The sequence below is a fragment of the Diorhabda sublineata genome, chromosome X (assembly GCF_026230105.1).
Source record: "Diorhabda sublineata isolate icDioSubl1.1 chromosome X, icDioSubl1.1, whole genome shotgun sequence".
Classification (NCBI taxonomy): domain Eukaryota; kingdom Metazoa; phylum Arthropoda; class Insecta; order Coleoptera; family Chrysomelidae; genus Diorhabda; species Diorhabda sublineata.
In genome coordinates this window covers 1966284-1986173 of record NC_079485.1, presented here as the reverse complement: position 1 = coordinate 1986173, position 19890 = coordinate 1966284, and the positions used below count along the sequence as shown (strand labels likewise).

General features: G+C 33.0%; 1 protein-coding gene across 2 annotated transcripts in view; it reads right to left on the bottom strand.

Moving 5' to 3' along the window:
* Window positions 1-19118, bottom strand: part of LOC130451609 (uncharacterized) — a 43258-nt gene extending 24140 nt beyond the window's left edge. The window contains exons 1-2 of one of the 2 annotated variants that reach the window (XM_056790742.1): window positions 18689-19118; window positions 3924-3967 (exon numbers count right to left, since the gene is read on the bottom strand). In XM_056790742.1, coding sequence (XP_056646720.1) covers window positions 3924-3963 — 40 coding nt within the window. In that variant the 5' untranslated portion in view covers window positions 3964-3967; window positions 18689-19118. The remainder of the gene's footprint in view (window positions 1-3923; window positions 3968-18688) is intronic. The other variant, XM_056790744.1, reaches the window with a different exon arrangement.
* Window positions 19119-19890: the final 772 nt, after the last annotated feature.

Here is a 19890-nt window from a genome sequence, read left to right as displayed (position 1 = left end):
ATAGAATTGTTTGCGAGGTCAAAATATTGCATCTAATGAATCTCACTTGATGTTTGACATTATGCAAGCTATTGCATCAGAGCTGTCACAAAAATCACGAATCAACAAAAAGGTTTACCACGTAAGTTTTCGAAACGTTATTCAATCACTTGAGTTTATTGACAGTCGCTTGGTTGATCGCGATCATATTAAGCGGCCTTAATGGAAAAAGTAAGTTTTACTATTAGTAATATTGAATGGAAAAGGTGAGTTTCATTATTAGGCATATTGTATGTCGGGAATTAAAATAATCGACGCTCTGTTATAGTCTATCGCTAATTTAAATCGTATATTTTCTTTGATATTATATTGCTACTTAAGCCGCGTTTACACCGGAGTTAATAACACAAGTTTTTAACATTTTTGTTATTAACTGATGTTAATAACAAAAGTCATTAACATATGTTAATAACATTTTCTTTTGGCTGCTAGTTTTGTTATCAACAAAAGTTAAAAACTCCGCCATTATCAACGCTCATGCACAGCCAGCAGTTCTAGGTGAGACAATGGTGCGAGAGGATGTTGAGGGGCCACTGGCGCGCTCTGTGTAGCAGGATGCCGGGCGAGGGGGTTGCGGGGAAGAGAGGAACCTGTTGTTAACGAAAGTTAACGCGCTAAAAGAGGCCATTAACTTTTGTTATTAACATTTGTTTAAAACATAACACATTTCCTTTGATCTTTACCGACTCTGGATGGATAACATAAATCTTGTTAATAACATGGAATTTTCTGTTGAAAACACGAGTTATTAACTTTTGTTAAGAGAAATTTTTTGGCGATTCAGCTAAGTTAATAACTTTTTGTTAAAAACTCGTGTTATTAACTCCGGTGTAAACGCGGCTTTAATTAATCAATTTTTGTTATTTAAACTATTAAGTATTGTCGTTTAAACCTTGTTAAAACATTCGGATTTTCAGTCAAGAGATACTACCTCTAGCCAGGGCCGGATTAAGATTTATAAGGCTAAAATTCGAATTCGAAAATCCGGAAAAATTCACAAATTAATATCAATACGTTAGATTTGTGGTATCAACACATCAAAAAATACATAATGATTTCCAAATGATGGGGCCCTCTTCGACCTGTGGCCCGGGGCTATAGCCCCCCAAGCCCCTAGCTTAATCCGGCCCTGCCTCTAGCGATAACAATTTGAAGAAGTACATTTTCGGTTTAAATGTGAAATTTTAATAAAGTTGCGATCTCTTGTACTGTCAACTATTATTCCATTCTTACTTTGTTGGTTTTCATTTTGAAGAACTCGGCTCCTTTTATTCGAAATGATGTCCTCCACGTAACGTACATCTACCGTTCTTTGGAAACAATATTATGCAGGGAGCGCTTTGATTAATTGCATACAGACTAAATTACAATTGATTATTCATTTAAGAACACTTCAATAGAGAACAACCCAACAGAAATGAAAAAGGAATTATGAATTTGATTAAGGATTAAATTGAATTAATCTATCATTTGAAAAAATGATACAATTTCACACGTAGATAGTTTTAATAAATTTGCAGTCATCACACTTCCTACATGTTCCTGCTTCTTAAAAAACAAAATGTTTTTTCTGATTTTTACTCTATCGTAATCAAGGGCAGCCAGTTAAAAATATGGCTTAGAGTTGGGGATACTAATTTACAATCAAAGAGAACATATGTCTAAAGCATTGAGACGAGTTCTTCAACTAGAGGCTTTGAATTGCTTCGGCGGCTATATACTCCATAAATTCAAATAAAAAATAAGAGTTCAAATTCAAATTTGTAATGGTCATCTAAAACACTTATGTGCCGTCAAATTTGACAGTCAAATTTTGAAGATTTTGTTATATGATCACCAAATACCATTAGTTGCTCTAAACCAATATTTCCAGACAAAACATAAAATCCAATTCTTCTATGTATTATTTAATTTGTGTGGTTTCATTGACCTAAATAGTTATATTTCCAAGCAAAAGATAGAGAGTAAAAAATAGGGCGACGTTATCTCAGAAATTGAAAACTGGGTATATACATATATGACGAAAAGAATACAATGATATAGATTTGATTAATTAAGTCCAAAATCGATGTTTATTTCAATATCGAAAATTAATATTTTTGCTTCTATATTTCTCATCCAATTTAATGACAGCAATTAATTTTGCTGCTCTAACCACAGCATTGCGATTTTTACCCACTAAAAAGCTTAATTTTTTCATCAACGAACTCGAGCTCATTATAGCAAATCATAACTTCATAACCAGTGTCATCTTCATCACAAATACTTCCATAATCACAAATTCAAATCCTCGGGAGGCACGCGATAGAAATTTGGATTTTTTTCAGATAATCGATGCTCTAACACAGGGGGCTCCAAACTAAGGCCCGTTCGGGCCACATCCGGCCCGCGGACAGATTTTGTCCGGCCCGCAGGGAGCTAGTATACTGAAGTATTCTAATTTTATGTTGAATAATTATTAATATGACATCTACGTTGATATTGTCATGGGCTAACTACTCATAACATTGTTGTAGGCTTATTGTTATTGTTTATGTGATAAGTTGGATAAAGAAACACATAATGTATAATATGCAGAAAATTTAACTTCAGTATATAATAACTAACAAATTACTGAAATGAATCCAACTAACATTTTATACATTTTAAATAAAAACATAACTTATAACAAGCATAATGACGTATGAAATACTAATGAGATTTAAGTAATTGAGATTTTCCACTGAGAACAGTTTGTAGCTGTGACTTATTTTACTTGTACCAATTATTAAAAGAGATTTAAGATGCTCATCGGTTAATTTAGACCTGTAAACGTTTTTTGTGTACTTCATTTTGGAGAAGGTACCAAAAACAGAAAACAGCCCACGAGCAAATTTATGCAAATTATCAAATTGTGTCAGTGGAAGACTCTTATAAAATTCCAACAAAGATGAGTTTTGATATTTGTTCTTAATGATATCACTGCACTGTAGATCAATCATTTCCATTTGAAGTTCCGGGGCTAGGGTTTCAATGTCAGTATCAAAAGGATTCTGAAAAATCTTAATTTGATTCGCAATGGCATCAAACTCCGAGAAACGAGTATCAAAATTTATTTTCAAAGCACTCAAAGTTTCGATTGCAAAATCGATAAGAAACTCAGTCTCAGTGGCGTGGCTGAATATTTCACATATTTTAAAATGTGAAAAACTTCGTAGTTGTCATTGAAAAAGTATCAATTTCTTCCGGAATGATTTGTATTAGTGTATAAATCAGGAAGATGCTGGTTTTCTCCTTGCAATCTCAAATTCAGTTCGTTCACATGTTTCGTCAAATCAACAACAGTTTCATAGGAACTGACTGGTGGTTGCGCCACTAGCCTTCTTATATATATTTCAATTACTGCCATCTAGAAGTGAGTGGAAGACACCAGAACTTTCTCGAACCAACGAGATTATTCAGTACGTGCTATTAGCGCCATCTGTTAGCGATAGAAGGTACTACATCTTGTGTCACGTTACTCCTCATGGTTCGTACTCTACGACTACTCTAGAAATTACAGATAATGACAGGAAAATTAATAATATGCAGTGTTGCCGTTTTGCGGACTTTGGTCCGATTTGCTGGCTTTTTTAAACGTTGCGTACTTTTTCGGATTTTATTTTTTCATCAGTGGACTATGATAATATGGTTTTGGCCCTCGGAACTTACTGGAGTAATCAGTATGGCCCTAAGGCTGGAAAGTTTGGAGACCCCTGCTCTAAATTATCAATGAACTACTTGATAAATAAAAATAAATGTAGATACAATGAAGAGTGGTTCATTACCAAAATTTTCGATAAATACAACCAAATTTTATTTGCAGTATTTTAAAACAATGTTGATATAATTCAGAAAATACATACCTGCTGATAAAAGTATCCAAATGCCTAACGGTCTCTTCATTATTCTGAAAGAAAAAAATCATTGTAGCGATATATCTAACCATGAAGTGCGTTCAAAAACTTAGTAATAAGACATTGGAAATATAATTTCAGAGTATATATTTGTTTGAGGAAACTTTTGGGAACCACAAGATTCCATTTTCGACATTGTTTCCCCTATTGCTTCGTACAATGGTATGAACTGTTTCACATCGTTATTGCTATGTCATACAATATAAAGTAAAAGCTTACGATATTTTTGACGCATATTATTGTCAAATAATATAAATTTGAATATGATACGATCCGTATATTTGCACCATATCATGTGCCAGTTACAAGAAAACTACCTTAAAGTTTTTTGCATTATGCTCGAGGCTTGTCAAGGTGGCAATGGAGTAACAGAACAACTTTTACTTTCATTTGTCTCGAATACAGGTTTGGCCATAATTATTATGTTCTGCTTAGTATTTACTAAGACCTCAACCATTTATCTAATTTACATTATACATAGGTACTATTCAAGACTTATTGCAAATACTTAATACCAATCGCTTGCATTGGTGACATCATAGTATAACAGGTGAAACTATGGTAATTTATTCGATTTCAAATCTAGATTTGTTCAAAATTATTCCAAGATCGTTCAAGAAAGTTTAACATTATTCTAATAACAAAAATACGGGTGCTAGAGTGGTGACTACCTATAGTTCCGGCGAATCGTGTTACTAAATAAAATATGTAGATTTATGTGGGTAAATTATGGAGAGCAAAACAAAAGAGTACACAAATAACGATAAAACCTGAGGAAAACCCATAATAAAGATGAATTAAAAGCATTGTTGGCACAAAATTCAACAACTAACAACAACTCTAAAGAAGGGATAATTGAAACTTTATCAAATTCAAATTTAACAAAAAAAAATCGGTAAAATCCAGATTTGCATCTTTCGTTTTATTAAAACGAACATCTGTAAATCGGGAGAATAAATTGAAGATTATAAAACACTCATTACTTCACGTTTCTGAATATTTTTGATGCCCAAACAGGATTGTTTGAGTCATTCTTCTCGTAATTACCTTTGTTCTTTGCAAAAATCAGTTAATCGGGAGAATAAATTGAAGATTATAAAACACTCATTACTTCACGTTTCTGAATATTTTTGATGCCCAAACAGGATTGTTTGAGTCATTCTACTCGTAATAACCTTTGTTCCTTGCAAAAATCAGTTAATCGGGAGAATAAATTGAAGATTATAAAACACTCATTACTTCACGTTTCTGAATATTTTTGATGCCCAAACAGGATTGTTTGAGTCATTCTTCTCGTAATTACCTTTGTTCTTTGCAAAAATCAGTTAATCGGGAGAATAAATTGAAGATTATAAAACACTCATTAATTCACGTTTCTGAATATTTTTGATGCCCAAACAGGATTGTTTGAGTCATTCTGCTCGTAATTACCTTTGTTCCTTGCAAAAATCAGTTAATCGGGAGAATAAATTGAAGATTATAAAACACTCATTAATTCACGTTTCTGAATATTTTTGATGCCCAAACAGGATTGTTTGAGTCATTCTGCTCGTAATTACCTTTGTTCCTTGCAAAAATCAGTTAATCGGGAGAATAAATTGAAGATTATAAAACACTCATTAATTCACGTTTCTGAATATTTTTGATGCCCAAACAGGATTGTTTGAGTCATTCTTCTCGTAATTACCTTTGTTCTTTGCAAAAATCAGTTAATCGGGAGAATAAATTGAAGATTATAAAACACTCATTAATTCACGTTTCTGAATATTTTTGATGCCCAAACAGGATTGTTTGAGTCATTCTGCTCGTAATTACCTTTGTTCCTTGCAAAAATCAGTTAATCGGGAGAATAAATTGAAGATTATAAAACACTCATTAATTCACGTTTCTGAATATTTTTGATGCCCAAACAGGATTGTTTGAGTCATTCTGCTCGTAATTACCTTTGTTCCTTGCAAAAATCAGTTAATCGGGAGAATAAATTGAAGATTATAAAACACTCATTACTTCACGTTTCTGAATATTTTTGATGCCCAAACAGGATTGTTTGAGTCATTCTTCTCGTAATTACCTTTTTTCTTTGCAAAAATCAGTTAATCGGGAGAATAAATTGAAGATTATAAAACACTCATTAATTCACGTTTCTGAATATTTTTGATGCCCAAACAGGATTGTTTGAGTCATTCTGCTCGTAATTACCTTTGTTCCTTGCAAAAATCAGTTAATCGGGAGAATAAATTGAAGATTATAAAACACTCATTAATTCACGTTTCTGAATATTTTTGATGCCCAAACAGGATTGTTTGAGTCATTCTGCTCGTAATTACCTTTGTTCCTTGCAAAAATCAGTTAATCGGGAGAATAAATTGAAGATTATAAAACACTCATTAATTCACGTTTCTGAATATTTTTGATGCCCAAACAGGATTGTTTGAGTCATTCTGCTCGTAATAACCTTTGTTCCTTGCAAAAATCAGTTAATCGGGAGAATAAATTGAAGATTATAAAACACTCATTACTTCACGTTTTTGAATAATTTTGGATGCCCAAACAGGATTGTTTGAGTCATTCTGCTCGTAATTACCTTTGTTCCTTGCAAAAATAAGTTAATCGGGAAAATAAATTGAAAGTTACAAGACATTCATTACATTACATTTCTAAATATTTTTGATGCTTAGCAGATATACCCACTTATAAACTCAAGAGTAATTTATCAGTAAATTTCACTTTATTATACAGCCAGACATATTTTATGTGTCTGACTGTTTTCAGTAAGTTACATGTGGTACTTATAAACAATGTACATTGTTTATTTATCATTTCTGCATATTAATTCATCAATTTCTATTCGGAAACCACGAATATCTTCCTTACCGGAAGTATTTCCTGTTAGAAGATCCGATAAGTTTTAAGCTTTCTTAGAATTGTTCGTTACATATATCTATTGTGATAATTTCTAATATATGTAATTAAATATCAAAATTTCTATAAAAACAATGAGTAGTGTTAAATATTTCACGTTTATATCTATAAACAACTAATTTCAATCAAGAATATTCTATGGCAGTCATGGAACAGTAATTATAGTAATTATGGCCAGAGAAAGGTAGGAGGGAGGCATACTCCAATGGCTTCTCCTAGGATTTTTTGTTATGGATGGAGATCAGCGTCGTATCTGGTAGTACCGCAACCAATAGGATGAAAATTCTCTTTCTCTAAGTTCCATATAATATAATTGAAATGTTTGATTGTAATACATGTGTTTTATCCAAAAATCTATTTCCGTATATTATTTGGTTGCTTGACAAATTTGGACAAGGACTGATAGCAGTTGCATTTATGAACTATGATATATTTATACAAATACCAACATAACTATTACGCAAAAAACTTTCTATTACTCAAGTTTTAATATCTATTTAAATTGAATTTAATGGTGTCACTATAATTATCAAGCTACCTGCTGACATACAGCATTTTTGAGCAGATTACCACACCTTTTAAATTATTAGGTTTACAATGAAATTAAATTGTTGTTTTATGACAAATTTTCAATAGTTTACTTTTTAATTTTGTTGTATGTGGTTTCACAATTTCAATTGACGCAAATAGTAATACACAAAAATGTTTTATACAAATTTTGAACAAAATGAACTCAATTACAGGGTGGATAACATATTGTACACAATCTCATTTGATTATATATTTCATCTTGGATATTTGCATATATCTCTTTTATTTTTAGAATTACAGAGTTTCAAAGTGACAATAAACAACAAAAAAATATGTGGATGTATTCTGAAAAAATATGTAGCAATAGATGCCACTTAACAATAATTAATAATAAAAATAACAACAAAAACAAAAAATTTGGAAAAAATACATTTATTTTTCAACGTAATATCCTTTTAGCTCCTTACACTTTTCCCAGCGATGTTTAAGAAGATACCCTTTTTACAATAAGAATCGTCAAGCTCCAGAAAATAGTCATTAACCAACGACATTACCTCTTCATTTTTAGAAAATCTTCGACCACCGAATCATTTTTTCAAATCTGGGAACATAAGATATTCCTTGGGGGTTAAATCTGGCGAAGAGGATGCCTGAGGTAGCAATTCACTTTAATTAATTAATTTTGGCCAATGCAATAACGGATGTGTGAGCTAGTGCATAGTCTTGATGAAACAACAGACAACACTTCCTTCTCAGTCAAATCAGGTTGTTTGTGCTTGATTTCTTCGCTCAAACGTTGCAATAAATTCATATAATACTCGAAGCTGACAGTTTTTCCTTTTTCAAGATAGTCAATGAAAATTCCCTCACGCGCATCCCAAAAAACCGACGCCATGACCTTGCCTGCAGGTGTAACAGTCTTCGCCTTCTTTGGAGCCGGTTCTCCCTTTTCAATCTATTGTTTTGATTGTTCTTTTGTTTCGGGTGTGAATTCGACTTTATTTCTGCGAAACATTGCCAAAAACTCGATAGTAACATCTTCACGACGCTGTTTTTGTTCCATTGTGAGCAAACCGACACCTATCTTACGCACAGCTTTCTCATGTCCCAATTTCCAGTTAATATGCGATGTACCGCACTTTTTGAAATACCTACTACGTCTGCTAGCTTGTGCACTTTCAGTCAATGATCATCCAGTAGCATTTCTGGAAACTTCACATCATTTGGTCGACCACCGCGATGCTGGTCTCTCTCGGGTCTACGGCCTCGTTTGAACTCTGCTACCAAATATCTCACTGTTCATAACGAAGGAGAAGTCTCACCCAGAGTAGAATCTACTTCACCTTTTATACTGGTTGGGCTAAGGCCTTTCAAATTAAAGTGTTGAATTACATAACGATTACCAAATTTTTCCATGTTTACAAATTCACTGCTAAACAAATACTTAACAACGTGGTGTCTTCAAACTTGAAAAATAAGCTGTACTGATTGTGTACTTTCTAATGGTATGGTACAATGGTATTTTTCAAGCAACTACCGGTACTTCTGGGACCATCCTCGTATAACATGGATTTCAACTGAAAAATGTATGTTCTCTTTTTATGTTGCTTTTATGGTTATTTATTTATTCCTTATTTGATGAATAAATTTATTGGATATCAAAATTGTGTCATATAATTACCAACGAAGTAATGAGTTGGTCTAAAATTTGAAATATCGTAGTTCTAAATACAGATCGACTATGCATCGAATCAGAAAAAGCTAACTAGCCGAAATTAGAAAATACATGCTATTTGAAAAATGAAGTAGCATTTAATTGTCTTTCCTATAAAAATTTCCATTCAGAAGCAAACAATAGTTGTAGGAAATATTTTTTTGTATCTTTATTAGATTTAACATTAAGAGCGAATCAAATTATAGTGATCAACCCGGTACAAATATAAATTCTTTTAACAAAATATTATTTCTAAAGGCTATTTAGTGAACATATTACCATCAAATAACCTTACTTCTTGTTGTCTTGATAAAAGTATCCCATTCTAACGACCTTGTATTCTATCAAGATACGTACAATAGAAATTGTACAGAAAAACAATCGTTATGATCAGTACGTTCATAAAAAATTTGGAAAAAAACTGTTAAATATTTGAGTTGATAGAAAAAATAAAGGATGTAATTTCTGGTTGTAGTTTTGATTTCGTATATTTTATTATATTTTCGCCGAATAATAATTTTCAGATCCATACATCATAAATTTGCTCTTGAAAAGGTATGAGGTCAATAAAATACACAGAATTTGAAAAACCTGCTTGAATGGATTCCTAGTATTCTTTTTAGTCGAATTTTTCAAGGAAAAATTAGACTATTACGGTAGGCATGACTAGAAGAAAAATCATTTTTCCCATGTTTTGAGACCTCCTGAACACGATTATGATGGTTTTTCGAATGTCTGTAGTTTATATATACAGGGTTTGTCCGGAAAGTAATAGGACTGATTTTCTTCCGCCGCGATTGTACTTCAGAGCGTGCGCGCACCGACTGGATTCGGTTGAGGGCGTTTCTAGCTAACAAACGAGCGACTGGTCAGTTGTCTCCGAGCACCTGGAGAGTCAAGACAGGCATTTTCGCGCGACATGTTTCTGTGAGTTGTGCAAGCCGAAAATGCAGCGTCCGTTAGAGCAGAGGTACGCGATTAAATTCTGTGTGAAACTGCGACAGAGACGTTTGATATGATCAAGCAGGCTTACTCAGATGTTGCTTTAGCAAGAAGTGGTGTGTTTCGGTGGCACCAGGCTTTTTTGGAGGGCCGGGAAGAGGTCGCCGATGAAGACCGTGCTGGAAGACCTTCGACTTCGACAAACACCGACAATGTGACTCGTGTGCGCAAAGTTTTGAACACAGACCGTCGACTGTGTCGAAGTGCCCAAGAGACTCAAACGAAGGGTCAATCGGGTCCGACAAGACATCGCAGCAGACTGGAAGTTGCACCACGACAACGCCCCGGCTCACACCGCCTTTCTTGTGAATAGCTACCTGACTAAGGCCGGCATTTCAACGCTTCCGCAGCCGCCCTACAGCCCAGATGTGGCCCCCCGGACTTTTTTTGTTTCCTCGCCTGAAAAGGCCGATGAAAGACAAGCATTTCGAGACCACAGAGGGGATCCAAGCAGCATGCACCGCGGCTATTCCGGAGAATGCCTTCCGTGACGCCTTCAATGCTTGAAAATCGCGCTGGCAGCGCTGCATCGACGCAGAAGGAGCCTATTTTGAAAGTTTTTAAAGAATTGTAATGATTGGCTCAATAAATTTTTTTAAATCGACTCAGTCCTATTACTTTCCGGACAAACCCTGTATATATATATATATATATATATATATATATATATATATATATATATATATGTATCTGTTTAAGCTACAATTCTTATTTTCGTCTCTCGAGCAATTACTATGGGTCCGATTTGGTTCAAAATTAGCATACATGGCTTTTTTGGCGGCGGACTGATGTTATTATAGTTTGGTTGAAACCAAATGAACATTTCGAGGAGTCGCAGTGCAAAAAAAGTGGTTTTTGACCTTTGCTCACCTCTGCAGGTCAAACGAAAAGCGACAGAAAAATGAAATTTCACATGTAGGTTCAATTAGTTGCGAGATGATTTCCTGTCTAAGGTCGAAACTTTCCATCTCCACCCCTCTCCATTTTATGGTCATTTTTGTTATATTTTCTTATTTTTTGACCAGAAAAAGTTTAACTAGAGTGTTCGAAATTCGCATGCAAGTAGGGGTGATGTTGAAGAATTGTCTTTCTCAAGTTCAAAGTTTTCTTCTTCAGTTCATCTAGCACAAAACGCCCGAAATCATTTTGATCATTTTGTTGAATACGAGTATGATCGTTGCTAGGGTGATTTTTTTACTTCCCATTTTCGAAATTTCTTGTCATTATGACAATTTTTTCTTTGTTGTCAATTGGAATTGAACAAGAGGGTTCGAGACCACCGGGTCTATTGAAATTATGAATTTTCATTCGAGAGAGAGAGAGAGAGAGAGTTAACTTGTGAAATGAAAAGTTATTGAGGAATAGCAAATTTTCCATATAAAGAAATAAGATTGAGAATTGATTGATCATTTCCAAGAAATTCATTTTATGGAAAGATTTGTTTGTGTATTAGTTAAATTCTTCATTCGACGAAAAATTCGACTTTCGTGATGGAGCTCTGCAGCTCACGGCTTTTTTGTTACTAAGTTGACGCAACCTCACGCATAATTTGACGACTGTTTTCTGTATGTATGTAAGTGAAAAGAAAAAGAATAATTCTAAAAAGAAGCAAATGGAAAAAAAAGAAAAAAAGTTTGTTGAAGTTAGAAATTTTCATGCACATTTGAAAAAAAATAGTTGACAAAAAACAGGATACATGAAGAAAGAAGAAGAAAATTTCATGAAAAGGAGATTATTTGAGAAAACAGAATTTTATTAAACATAAAAACAGTCGAATCGAAAAAAAATAGCCCAAGAAAAATAATATAAGGGAAAAGATAAAAAAGTATTATACAAAAAATTACACTATTCGAAAAATGAAAACAATTTCATAAAAAGAAGAATATTTGATACAATTACTTATTTACCTAATCTCACTGTTGTTCTAAAGAGTATTTTCGGCTTTATCAAAATATAAATTAGATACAAGAAGATAGATATGGAAATTTATCCACCACAAATCGAATCTTTAACACGCGTTAACACTCCATCTCACAATACTGTTGATACCGACTTTCCGGCCAAAAATTCATTAAATTATATCATCGTACTCTCCATATGTAGCCCTGGCCTACGTTTGTGTGTTCCAAAATCAAAGTATTTCGTTTTCATTCATAATGTATAAAGGGTATTAAACATATTTCTCCAGCAGTAGAGAACGGTGAGGAATAAGACTAAGTAAAATTTGTTGAAGTGAAATCACCAAATTTTTGGTTGAAGATGATTTTGATTCGCATTAATTTTACTAAAAAGTTTTCCAGATGTGTATAAAATTGAAAAACATTTTTTTACATCCGAAAGTACACTTTTCTTGTTACTGTTCCTTCTCAGTACAGAAACTGGCTCAATATTTATAGAGTATCTGTCGGTGTTTTAGCAGCTGTAAAAAAATATTGAACCGCTATCCTCATGTATCGTTTTGTGGGTTCCATCCAATTTTGTTGACAACGGCTCTCCATTTCCTTCTGTTTTTGGCTATTTATGTAGCCTTTTTCCATGTTGAGTTCATCTGGTTATGTGTGATGCAATGTCCGTACTGTATGACCTATCCATCTCCATTTTGGCTTCATAATCGTTACATCTATTTTCTCTTCTTTAGTTATGTTCTAAAGGCCTTCATTACTTATCCTGTTTGGCATATAACTCGTAGACCTCTGTTGTTGAGTTTCCTATTATATTTCTATACTTTGGCCTTTTATGTTGGTCTGAAACAGTCTTAGTACCTAGTCCCGAATACCTACCTACAAAATGGCTGGACTTGCTCTATTTATCTTCCTTTTAAATAGATGGCGCTTTCTGTGTCGGTTTTTCTATGTGGTGATAACTTTGTTTTTTTTTTACTATTCATGTTTAGTCCAACTGATGTCGAGTTACTATGTAGCTTCTAGTTTTCTCTTGAATATGATTTTTATTGGTTGTTAATAGGCATATGTCATCCACGAAGTTTTTCTTCCAGTTTTTCATATAGATTGCAGTTGATTTCTGACCTTTTATTTATCCTCTGTTTTCCTCATTATCCAATATTTTACAATGTTAAACAGGGTTGGCGATAGGACACATCCTTTTTGTTAAGGTGTAAAAAATAGGTTAACCTAGCATAAAAAGAGTTAGAAATTATTTCGTTTACCATTATCTTGTCATTGAACTTTTCAGTTTTACTTTCAGTCTCTGAAGACGATAACTTGCTAGTAGTGTGTTCAGTATTGAACTTGTTTTTAAAATCTGTTAGCATAAGAGTGGACGATTTGAATTTCTGTTATAGAAACAGGCTCTTATTTGATATACCTCCAATATATTCGAATACCTGAATACCATAATTATATTACGGTCTCTTCTTGTAAATAATAAATATGTAGTAGAGCGCTTCGGCGCTCCTGGACCACGATATTTAAAGAAATCGGTTTTTTTATCTATTACAACACAAACCCTCGTTCAGTGCTTCCCACTTACTTCAGTCACTTTAAAGTTGTAGTTGCAAGGGGTGTTTATAGGGAGAGACTTTTTTACTTCAACGAGACCGTAATATAATCAATCATTATTATAATTTTACTATTTAAATTTAATCGCTAACGTTTAGTGGGTGCGACATATATTTTTTTAACGGTATGTACATTTTTGGCTAAATGTGGTCGATTACAATTAACTGTCGCAGTCCAAATATAGATTTCCTTGTCGCAAACATTACATAAATTGTGTGATTTGAATTTTAAATGGTATTACACACAAAAACTTGCAAAACAATATTAGAACAACTCTGATGACGATAACAAAACATGAATATGTACAATACTCTGTTCAGTTGTTCTTTTGCAAATCTATATTTTGTTATTAAGGCATCATGAAAAGCCCAAATTGTTCAAATAACTGCTAAATTATTGGCAGTAAAGTTACTTTGAAGTACCAAGAATTACACTAGTTTACAGTACATATGTTACGAAGAAACTTGCTATTTTTCAAAATATCATTAGAAGAATTAATCATTCAATTGTAAATTTTCCGGAAACCTGTACAGGTAACTATAGAAGAAGTAAAGTTTGATGCTCTTATTGCATATTTCTTAATTGTAGTAGAATATTTTATACAAATCAAAATAATTCTCCGATTTATTATTTCCAAGAAAATTCTGCATCACAGAGACGAAAGCTGTCCAAGCCTTTAGTTCTAACTCAGTCATAGAATTTACCGATATTTCTTTTCCGGGCTACATATTTTCTCTTGAGGGCCAATTTCTTCTTACCCAATGTACTCTTGTTTATTCTATTGTCCCAAAGATATGTAAAACAGGGAAATGTAGTGTAACCACTATTTTCGCCGAAAAGAATCTTCACCATTTTTAAATCGACACAAATTTGAAACTGTTTTCTTCGAAAAAATACTATGTCTTTCACGATAAAAACTGTATCTGATGACACAGAATTTTCTCTTTCAGTCTCGATGCTAACAATTCTGAAGGTTATTTAGGACTCATCTTGGAAAAAGCATTTTGGCTCATTTGATGTACCCTCAAAATGAGCTTGGTCCTTCAATGTCTTGTTACAAGGTTTCGGAATTATTTTTAGGCACTGATGAGTAAGCACCGAACACAACTAGTACTTAAACTACCAATTGTTCAAACTGTTTACGTTCACGCTACAAAAATAACATTCTTCGAGATGATTTCGTGGTTCTAACCAAATAGTCGGTGTTCCAAATTTAAAAGCTTTTCTTTTACCAACTTTCCATAAAATTAAATAATCCACACACGATTAACAAACACTTATTTTTATCCGAGAGCATCCTAAAATACTCAAAATAGGTATTTTTCACTCTATTATAACTTTTCCAATATCTTGCATGATTTGGATTGTTTAAACAACGTCTCTTTGAAATACTGAATATATACGTTTAAATGATAAAAATCAAAAACAAAGTAACTCGAGCTGGTGAAAGAATGTTGAGAATATATTTGATAAAAACAAGTCATCAGCGGACATTATCAACGTCAACATACAAAAAGTTAAATTTTGTAAAATAGTGTTACTACTTTTCCCGTTTTTTATTCAAATTTTCACTTTATTATTTACAAATAATAGGATAAAATGAGGTAGACTATTTCATCATATTCATTCATTAAATTATTCATTCCCTTTTGAAATCTCAAGTTTATCTGTACGGCTCAGTGCGTAGCACATATGCATTGATCTTGAGATCGAAATTTTCGATATAAATACTACATTGTATTCATAGTGGAAATTCTATTTTTTGTTTGTTTAACATACAATTCATCAGTTATGTTTTATGTTAACGTGACAAGGTCTTTTTAAATGCCTAGAAAGTTTCATCATAAATCCTAATCATCAATGTTTAATTAACCGTATATTATGTTCACGCATATATAGCGGGTTTTCCAATAAGAGGTGTTATTTTGGTATTCAAAGAAAAATGCCATTTTTTGAGATAAATGGTCGGATGTTTATTTCATTATAAAGAGGAAGGTATGCCGTTAATAATGGAACACAACATCAGCCAAATGGCCGCCACGACTGCGCTTACAGGACCATATACTTTTCATGAAATTTTCTGTAACCAAATTGCAAAACGGCTGCCCTATGTCCTCGATAGCCTCACGAATTCCATCTTTGAAGTCTTGAATCGATGCTGGACTGTTGGCGTAGACCTTATCTTTCACTTGGCCCCAAAGGAAAAAGTCACAAGGTGTTAAATCACAAGATCTCGGTGGCCAATTGTGATCTCCTCTTCAGATAACACGGTCCGGAAATTTTTCCCGTGAAAGATCGATGGTTTCGTTGATTGTGTGGCACGGAGCGCCGTCTTGTTTAAAGTAAACGTTATCCAAATCAATACCATCCAATTCCGGCCATAAAAAATCATTAATCATCTCTCGATAGCGCAATCCATTCACCGTAACTGTTGCTCCAGCCTCATTTTCGAAAAAGTAAGGTCCAATGACACCGCCAGACCATAAACCTCACCAAACAGTCACGCGTTGAGGATGGAGAGGATTTTCAACAATAACTCTTGGGTTTTCCGAGCCCCAGATTCGACAATTTTGTTTATTGACGTAACCAGAAAGATGGAAATGGAAATTCCGGATCATTTTCATGCATTTCAAGGACCCAATCAGCAAAGACACGACGTTGTTGATGATCGGCCGGCTTGAGTTCTTGTGTTAACTGAACTTTATAGGTCTTCAGACCCAAGTCTTTATGCAAAATACGGTGTAATGACGTTTGTGGAATGGATAATTCCAAAGTACGACGAGAAATGGACAAACCTGGGTTTTCTTCAACACTTTGGGCTACAGCAGCAATATTCTCAGTTGTTCTTGAGCGACGTGCACGGGTTTTATTCTTCACATCACTAACTTGTCCCAACAGCTCAAATTTTTCCACCAATTTCTGTATTGTGGTCCGAGAAGGTGCTTTACGTCGACCCAAAAATGTTTTAGTTTTACGAACCGTCTCTGCCAAACTTTCACCGTTTTTATAGAGAATTTTAATAATTTCAATGCGTTGTTGAAGCGTGTATCGTTCCATTTTCATTAATGGCGTAGTTTCTACTTGTCAAATGTCAAAAAATGACAGCTTCAAAAGTGATATTTACCGAAATAGCGGGCTGTTCAAAATAACACCTCTTATTGTAAAACCCTTTTGCATTTCGTTTCCATTGTATTTGGATTTCAATGCACCTACTAGACAATTTGACTGTTTCTCTTAGTCTCTATTAATATTTTTGTAAGACTTGTTATTAACTACTTGTTTTGACCTTAGTACTCTAACGTAGTATCAAATAATTTTTGATTCTTTGATTTTCCGTTTGAACTCAACCGTTTGTATTTACTTTGTGGATTTCCACTGAATTTTATTTCCAATATCCATCTTGTTGTCTTCATTATCATAATCCTGAAACTCTCATTGGATTCCTCGATCTTTTCTTGGTGGTTTATTACTATTGCTTTTCATTCATATTAATAGAGACCTTCTGTAATGACAAATGAATTTCACAATTCTAATTTTACGGAGGTTTATTTTCAGTCCAATAAGCGTTCCCTACCAATTTTTGATATATCGACAACTTTTGAAATTTGTTTGAAAAATAATTTTCCTGGTACAATTAAAAAGCTATATTAACTTTCATCGGAATTTTAATTAGTAAAAACGTTATCCAATATTCCAATATAAAAACTCAATTATGATAATTCAATAAAAAATTTAACACCTAGACTTTTCCATGTTTATAGCTATTTGGTAACTGTCTATTTTATTCTTTAGTGTTTATGTAATAATCAAAGATTGCAAAACATAAATATTTTGTTATTGTGGATAGATACAGTATGTCCAATCTTGGATATGTACATATACAAAATCACGTCGTTCTCAAATTTTCATTTTTCAAATTTCAAAATTTCAATACAGAGACAGAGCTTAGAGAAAGAATTTATTGAGTAGAGCGACATCATAACGCTATGACCTCATTTAGAAAAACAATATATGGGTTAAAAGTCAACTCGAAATATTTTAAAGGCACTAAAGCAGAGTAAGTATCAACCTTTTTAATCTACTATTACTACCAGCAGAGTATGATTGGTGCTGTTGAAAACTCTACTGCACTTTCTTTGATCTGTAACTCTAAGAATATCATGAATAAAAAACGTTGCAAAGCTATAGCCTACCCATAAACAAAAGTAAACAGTAGGAAGCGAAAAATATGTGTAAGATTTGATTGGCATGCCTACAGAGCTGAATTAGTCGAAGGACATCAATCGCAAAACTTTGAATTCAACTACAACTTCAACAATAAAACCGTTCGGTACTATATTTGGAAGCGCCCTTTAGCAAAAACACATCGCCAAATAATTATTATGCAACTTTTGTTTCTATTATAATCACAAAAAGATGCTTTAATTTCTCATATTCAATTCCTACAAGAGATAAACAGGGAAAACTTATTGGGAGCCACTGCATTGTACTAAGTATTGCTGAAACCACAGACAGTGTTGCCACAATTTAAAAGCTGAATGTAAAAATTGAACTAGAAAATGTACTAGATTGTACCAACTTCAAACAAATTTAATAAAATTATAGAAACATGTATAAACATAAGTTTAAATTGAATTTTTTTTCCAAAAATGTTATAGACTGTGTCAATTATTATTTTAAGGATGAAAAATTTATATAAAGTTTACCGATAAAATTAGCAATGCAGTACAAAAATCTCACGATATAAATATAAACCAACTTGCTCTGTTTTCTAATTATTGTACTAAAATGTACTAAAATTGTACTAGCTCTGGCAACACTGACCACAGAACAACCATGCTGGAACTTGGATGGGTAATAAAAATTAAGAACAATAATTTTAGATATTTTGGTACTAAAAATGACATGCTACTGTAATAGTGATATATTTTGGCTCTCTAAAATAAAATTGAAAATGTTATACCTCAAATAAATGAAAATGGAAATTAATATTTTGTAAGAAATTATTATCTATCACAAAAACTTACTCGAGTTTATCTAGAACACAACTTTTCCAAAGTAACACATGACACTCTCGAGAAATTCACACTAACTTTCGTGTAGAAATTCTTAGACGGAATCACCACTAAATAATTATATGAAGCATTAATATATATATATATAGCAAGTTCTTTGATGGATGATGGCTAGTTTAAATATAATTTTACTAATTTCGGAATATACCGAATAAGTACCACAAATTATCAAAGAGTTCTTAGCACGATTTATTTTAAAGAATAAATAGCTGGATAAAATGTAATGTAAATTAGTCCTGAAGAACACTCGTAAGCACGATCCCTGGTAGCGACATCACCAGAGTATGGACAACAATTGATCAAAGACAACAAACAATACAATGCAGTCTTAATTCCGCTGGCTCGAAAAACGAGCGGCACTGAAGAAGCACTTTCTAAATGTGTTTAAGAAGTGGCAAGAGTCCGCGCATTCACCTTATGCATCTACAAGGTGTCACAAATTGATGTTTTATAGGAAAACAAAAAAAGTCTGAGAAACATGACATTTTTATGATTTTTATTTATAAAAAAAAATAATTTCCACGTGGAAATTGAAGTGCTTATTTCAATTAATTTTAGTGGCTGAAGTGAGGTTTTTCAATCAAAATAGAATATTACCAATAAAAATAAATACATTATCAGGAAGTTTGAAAAAGTTTTGAAGGTACCTCGAAATTAAATCAAAACTGTGTTGCAAGATTGCGATTCACTTATACAACGAAGCGAAGTGAAGAAAAAAATGAAATAGAGAATTTCATATTACTTTTCGTTTCTTATATCCCACAAAAAAATTTATATGTGAAATGAATTTTTTTATTTTATACTTCTCTATTACACAGAGTGATTTTTTCTCTTATGTCGAAGTAAATAAAACGGTATTTCTGCAATTTTCTAGGAGATGGAGACGAATAAATAGATTGTTAAGAATTTTTACGTATATATCGAGATATTTAGTTTATCGGTGAAGGCGTGGATATAGTTTTTCCTTAACGACTCACGTAATGACCCATGCTTTGTTAATATAGTGCAATCAACAGTTTGACTACTTTCTAAGACGGGATTCGTCAGATTTTATTGAATTACCAGCACATTTACTCTGCAATATTCTTATTAATGATCCCAATGCAATTATTGGACTATCGACTTAAAATATTTACGTCGTCATTAACCACACA